Source organism: Berghia stephanieae, chromosome 12, assembly GCF_034508935.2.
Source record: "Berghia stephanieae isolate SIO BIC M18660-M18661 chromosome 12, UCSD_Bste_1.3, whole genome shotgun sequence".
Lineage (NCBI taxonomy): Eukaryota > Metazoa > Mollusca > Gastropoda > Nudibranchia > Aeolidiidae > Berghia > Berghia stephanieae.
Window position 1 is genome coordinate 36,785,271 of NC_088371.1, and position 7,500 is coordinate 36,792,770.

A 7,500-nucleotide genomic window follows, 5' to 3' on the forward strand; every position below is an offset into this window, starting at 1 on the left:
AATATAATATGTAAACTAAACATAATTCAATGCATAACAGAGAGATGATTTACAAGGAAAAAATATCATCTCCCAAAACTATAACTATACATTCGACTGTTTCCCTCCCAGCCAAAGACTCCGGCCAGGGTCAGGACAAAACTAAGTAATCTTATACCAAGACAACGACAGGAAACAATTGGAAAACGGGTTTGGGGGATAGAAGACACATCATGTAATAATAATAATAATAATAATAATAATAATAATAATAATAATAATAATAATAATAATAATAATAATAATAATAATAATAATAATAATAATAATAATAATAATAATACTTTATTGCATCCCAAAAAGGAAATTTTTTGTACAGACGTGCTATAATTTACACATAAGATAAAAATACAATGGAAATAGGATGTATATATATAAAAAAGGAGCAGCTCTATAACCAGAGCTGCGCTTTATAATATGAATAATTTCAAACACTGTAAAATAGTTAAAACTGTCACTATAAATTGAAAATTGAAAAGATTGCAAAACAAATAAATTAATAAATTAATATTTATATTTTTTTAAAAGTAAAAATGAGAAATAATTATATAAAATGATTATTGCTTGTTGTTATAAAGCCTAATACTGGACGGCAGAAAAGATTTTCGGTGTCTCTCTGTTTTCGTTGAAATAGAGAAAGGGCGACCACTTCTTTCTGACATAATAATTGATGGTCTTAGTGGATGATACTGGTCATTTAATATTTTAGTTATTTTATTTATACAAAATTTCTCGTATAAAAGATCTACATCGTCAACATCATTTATATAGCGTTTAATGGACTTTTTAATATTTGAATTTATTTTGTTCCTTTCCACTGCTAAGCAATTGCCTCCCCAAGCTGTTATACAAAATGACAAAACACTTTCAATTACTGCTCTATAAAATAATGTGCAGAGGGTTTTATCTATTCTAAACTGAGAGAGTTTTGATAAAAAATATGTACGTCTGCACATCTTATGCCTAATTATTTTCAAGTGTTCATCCCACTTGAGCCTGTCATCAATCGTTACACCAAGGTATTTGTAGTGAGGAACTCGCTGGACGAATTGGTCCTTTAATTTTAACGGTTCTATCGGTTCCTTCACTCTCCTAAAGTCAATCACTAGCTCCTTTGTCTTGCTTATGTTAAGCTCTAGGTGGTGGGCATCACACCAAGACACAAATCTATCAATTTCTTGCCTATAAGCCACTTCGTTGCCATTTGTTATGAGGCCTTGAAGAGCGGTGTCATCTGCAAACTTTATTAAAGGTACACTCAGGTTTTGACTTCTACAGTCATTCGTGTATATTGTGAATAATACAGGGGACAATACACAACCCTGAGGAGCACCAGTATTTGTAGTTATACAGGAAGATTTGTTTTGTCCTAATTGAACATATTGTGCTCTCTCCGTAAGAAATTCGAGCACCCAAGCAATTATATACTTGTTTAAATTCAGACTAGTCAATTTTTGAACAACCAACTGAGGTTGCATTGTATTGAACGCTGAAGAAAAATCTGCAAAAAGCAATCTGCAATAGCTCCTAGCGTGATCTAGATGCCTGTAGATGTTGTTTGTAAACAGCAAAATGGCATCCTCTACGCCACGTCCTGGTTTGTAAGCAAATTGATGACTATCACTCAATGGCATAAACTGATTCCTAATTTTAACAAGAACAAGTTTTTCTAAAGATTTCATGACTATTGAAGTCAGTGCAACAGGTCTGAGATCGTTCATAGTTTCAAGTTTTTCTTTTTTTGGAACAGGAATAATTTTTGAAGTTTTCCAAATTTCAGGGATCGAAACGCATTGGAGGGACCAGTTAAAAATATGTGTATAAATGGGGAAAGCTGGTGGGCACATTCTTTTAATAGTTTTCCTTTCAATCCATCCGGCCCAGCAGCCTTCTTCTCGTTTAGTTTCGAAAATACGAATCTCGTTTCCTCTTCACTGACCTCAATAGTCATTTCATCTTCCAAAGCCCTGTCTAATTTATGTTTTTCATTTTCAATATCAAATTTGTTTGCTGTGTCGAAACGTGAATAAAATTTATTTAAAGTTTCAATTTCGATATCTTCTGATATAATCGTGGGCTTTGGATTATAGTTCACAGCAGTTTTAAGCCCCCGCCACGTGTCCCGTATATCCCCAGAAGAAAAGCATTTTTCAATTTTATTTTTGTACTTATCTCTACAACTAGATATTACCCTCTTTATCTCTTTTTGTTTTGTTTTCAGATCTTTTTTGTTTCCACTAGTATAGAGAGTTTTCTTTTGGTTCAATAAAAGTTTTAGATCTTTTGTTATCCAAGGCTTGTTGTTAGGATAATATTTTATTTCTTTTTTACAAGACACTAGCTGTTCACAGAATTTTAAATACTCACTCACACAGTCATTCAGCTCATCCACACTATCACATGATTCGATAAAAACATTCCAGTCAGTGCATTCAAAACAACCACGCAAATCTTCACACACACTTCCGTTCCAGATCTGTACACTTTTCTTTACTGGTTTTACACGTTTAAAAACAGGGCGGTAGGTGGGGAGTAGCAAGAGCATGCAGTGGTCAGATAAACCTAATGGGGCACGGGGTAAACATTTATAACTATTTTTAATATTACACAGGAATAAATCTAATGTTTTTTTGTCCCTTGTCTCGCAGTCCACGTATTGATGAAGTCCCGGGAGAGTAAAATCGTTACATTGGTTAAAATCGCCAGTGACCATCAATACGGCATCGGGTGACTTAATTTGAATGTCCTGTATTTCTTTCCTCAAAATATTTTTCGCTGTGGTGTTGTCTGATGATGGTGGAATGTAGACGTTGATGATGATGACATGAGTATATTCTCGGGGTAGATAATATGGTCGTGACGAAACAGTAATAAATTCAATATAATCGTCACAATACATTTTCTTTATCTGACTGTTATTGGGGTGGCACCATTTGTTGTTACTGTTAATATATGTGCACACCCCACCCCCAGTTCGTTTATTTACATTAGTCCGATCTCCTCGAAATAGTGAATATTGTTCAATATTAAAACATGATGATGGTATGTGAGGAGATAGCCAAGTCTCTGTTAACGCTATTATGGAGGCTTGACGATAGTCACTATTAAAACGACACAGTGAAAACAGTTCATCAATTTTATTTTTCAGTGATCTTACATTACCTGTCACTACACAGGGTAAAAATGGACGAAAAGGCCGTCTGTTAAATTTTGTTTTTATTCCTCCTTTTCTCCCCCTCTTTCTTACTTTAATAAACGACGTGTCAATAGTGGGTGGTGGGGGTGACACGGGTTGGAGGGATCGGAGAGTCTCTGAAGTATAAGTTATCGATAGGCTTATTTTGGCAGCAAAATCACAGGCTAAAACACCATTTATGCTTATAAATATACTAATAAATATAAAAATCAGGAACAATATATACTTCACATCCATTTTGAATAAAAATTAGGCTTAAATTCCGACGATTGAATGATAAATGAATAAAAATATGTGTAGAAAATAGGTAAACATTCACAACACGTCTGTTGTCGCCGGAAGCCAGCGCCATATGTACCTCCCTGCCCACTATGGGAGGTCAGGATCCCCACCCAGAGAGAGAGAGAAAGAGAGAGAGAGAGAGAGAGAGAGAGAGAGAGATAGATAGATAGATAGATAGATAGATAGATAGATAGATAGATAGATAGATAGATAGAAAGATACATAGATAGATAGATAGATACATATCATTATTTAAAATATTTACCACAATGTTTGAGACAGTCTACATTAATGTTTCAGGCTTTTCGTACCATATTTGTATCAAACACGATTCAATAGATAGATACATAGATAGATATATAGATAGACTAGATAGATAGATAGATAGATAGATAGATACATAGATAGACTAGATAGATAGATAGATACATAGATTGATAGATAGATAGATAGATAGATAGATAGATAGATAGATAGATAGATAGATAGATAGAGATGGAAAAAAAAAGCTTTAGACAGTTCATCAGTGTCCAGTTTAAATGGGAGCGATCTATATTTATGTTTTCGGCCAACCGAGTCATCAATCACATGATTTGTTGAGGTCCAACGATTGGACATTTCTTTAAAAATATAAACACATTGCTTTGTTTATGAAAGTTGTAAATATACCCATGTGTCAAGCTCAACAAAATGACCAATCGTGATGCAAGATATTTCAAAAGCTGTGAATACTTTTCACGAAGTGGGTCATTTTGAGCACGCTCTGCAATGTGACCAATGACTTCGATCACATGGAAAGGGAATATAGATCATGCCCATTGGCGATCAGTATAGTTTGTTATCTTTTACTATGAATTGGATTTTGTGCTTCATACAATTTTAATATTAAGACTTGAGCTTGTGCTTTGATATATCCACTAAACGTGCTCATTGCGCTTTACAAAGGGTCCCTAGCCAATAACAACACTTTACATGTTGCACGAGACATGAAGCCTGTTCGGCGATATTACAACATTTTTTTCCGGACAGGGACAACGCTGTTAACGGCCAGGTACTCATTTTACACCTGAGTACGGTGAGGGAATAATAATGTGAGTAAAGAGTCGTTTCCAAGTTGGACTCAACTATGCGCCGAGCGAGGTTCGAACCCAGGACCTTCCGATACGAAAGCGAGTGTCATACCACAAGACCACATAGCCGCACAACACAACAGGCTACACAGTATAGGACTATCTGCTGTTAACTCTCTCCTTACCAGCTATTTGTGACCCTTCGCCTCAAAACGGTATTAAGTCGGGTTCGAAATGATGTTGAAAATTGATTTTATAGCCAGTAATATCAGACTTTTGTTGAGTGTATACGATTAATTGAGGAGAATGGCAACCATATTTTAGGGTGCGAATGCCAACAATTTATATTTTTGACCATTTTAAAATTAAATCGGCTTTTAAGCATGTGGTTCGTTCCTACATGATTGTGACGAACGATTTTCTTTCACTGCGTGTTTCTTTATCATTCGTCAGCGTCCCACTTAAAACCACTTCAAACCTAGTGGACGAGACATATATTTGATTAACACCTCCAGCTAAGATACTCAAACATGGACAGTCTTTTTCTAATAAAGCTCTAAAAATTTTCTAACGGAAATTTTGGTCGTTAGGTTGTAAACCTTTCCATTGTATAACGGAACACTCACTTTCAGCTTAAGTATTATTTACCTGTTCAAATTGTCTGCCCATTGTATCCATGCCTCCTGCTAATTACCTTTTCCAAACAAGACTCCAACGTGCATAGGCCCTGAGGTCCTTGTCTCGTTCCAGAGTAGCTAAAATTGCAATTACTGTCCTAAGCTCTCCGGTAATTCTCCGTTATTCTTTCTTACCCAACCATCTGGATATCATTGGCTATCTAAAACAGGAACATTCTTCTGATTGGCTATTCCCATAATTCAGACGCGCTCTTTCATTTCACAAAATCAAATTCATCTCTGAATTTAATCACACACACGCTAAGAATCCCAAGAAAGAAGAGCTATCTCTCCAATTTCAAACTTGTAAAAGTTTGTTATCCTTCGGCTGGAGGTAAAATGAATTATTGGTTAACATTCAAAGTGAAACGAGATATTACTGTGAATTCAATTTAATCTAATATTATTAAAGCTTGTGTATATATTTTAATTGTGCTATTCCAGGGATGTTCGTAAGTTGGAATACCTGTACAAAACTATATCTATATGTATCTTATACTATAATTAACATTTGTTTATGATCTATGCTATTATTTCATTTATATTCAATATGTATATTGCTTGAATGTCTGTACCCTACCGCCAATCGCCGGCCACACATCATAACCTCACTTATAATTAATAAAAATAAATAAAGAAATACCAGGGACACAACCCTGTTAAATTCTCATCATGTAAGATAGCTCGACTGTCAGTTGATGTTTGATGCAAATATACTAATTACCATTATCATGGAGTTACTGCTTCTCCTTGCCTTTGTCGGCAAATAAAGGCTATTATGATGTGTCGCTCAAGGACGATTCGGTGGCGAAAGACAAACTCGATTGGCTCTAAGACCTTGTTGTTTTAACTCTTAATTGAAGGTCCTTGTCTTGAAGCACCCAGCCCGTGCCGATTCCCTGCCTCCCAGTCCTTGCATAGTGGTAAACCCCTGATGTCAGCCTCTAAATACAACACATTGTTGTGAAGTCCAGAAAACTCTGCAAGCAGGCGCTAACCCTGGAACTAGCTGATACATTTGCCTCAGTCAAGCAAGCCGGCGGGATAAAGATAAGCCAAACGGGCTTATACCATTTTCAAATGTATTTTCCACAGACACAAATGATTATATCAAAATAAAGAGAAAAATAAATAATAAATTAGATCCACTCAATTAGAGCTATTCTTCCTGATATCAAATAAATACTTATTCTTTCTATCTTTTCCTGTAACAATCTAATTAAACTTTATGTATAGAATTGTTATTATTGTATTGGGCGTTACTATTGTCTTGACTCACTTGTTATTAATACAATTAAGTTATAAGGGATCCTAAGGCAATTCTTGATCTCCCCTAGATTAAACCTGAGCCGTTTGTGGTATAGGTTGAGTGGCGCAGCTGGTAACGAGAGCCATAGCGCGAATACTAGTTCGAATCCAGACCATTGAGCTATCGGTTGGACTCGATCCCACAAAAATAACATACAACCCGCTACAATAATACCGTTTCGACACGATGGGTCACGTTTTTAGAATTTCCCCCGAAAATTCACAACCACCCAGCACAAAAAATAGACTTTTCCAATTTATCAAACAAAAAAGTAACAAGTTCATTCTAATTCTATTCAGAATGTTTATTCGGCAAAATGATGTCTACAACACAGTGTTTAGTATTTATAGCTGTCATCAAAGCATTTCTTTACATTTTGTGACGTACAAAAGAAATCGGAATGAGAAAATTGTCGGTTGCATCGTAACGAATGTGATGATTTTCCCATGTGCAGCTATGTGGTCTTGTGGTATGACACTCGCTTACGGATCGGAAGGTCCTGGGTTCGAGCCTCGCGCTCGGCGCATAGTTGAGTCCTTGGAAAAAGCTCTTTACTCACTTTCTCGCACCGTACTCAGGTGTAAAATGAGTACCTGGCCGTTAACAGCGTTGTCGTTGTCCGAAAAAAATGTAATATCGCCTAACAGGTGGCATGTCCCGTCCTACATGTTAAATGTTGCTGTTGACTAGGGACCCCTTGTAAAGCGCTTTGAGCACATTTAGTGGATATTGCGCTATATAAAGCTCAATTTATTATTATTATTATTATTATTATTATTATTATTATTATTATTATTATTATTATTATTATTATTATTATTATTATTATTATTATTGGGTGGTAAGGAGAGGGTTTAATCTCCTCCTCTATGTCCCAGACATTGCTGCTTCCAAGATGATGACTCACTCCACCGTATCAGGCAAAGG

General features: G+C 35.6%; 1 protein-coding gene across 2 annotated transcripts in view; it reads left to right on the forward strand.

Annotated features, from left to right (window-relative positions):
- LOC144958189 (uncharacterized) overlaps positions 1–7,500 on the forward strand; it is a 19,636-nt gene that overhangs the window by 6,004 nt on the left and 6,132 nt on the right. For both annotated transcript variants that reach the window (XM_078889975.1, XM_078889976.1), the window contains exon 2: positions 7,452–7,500. This exon is cut by the window's right edge and continues 224 nt beyond it. In XM_078889975.1, the coding sequence (XP_078746101.1) occupies positions 7,469–7,500 (32 nt within the window). In that variant the 5' untranslated portion in view covers positions 7,452–7,468. The remainder of the gene's footprint in view (positions 1–7,451) is intronic.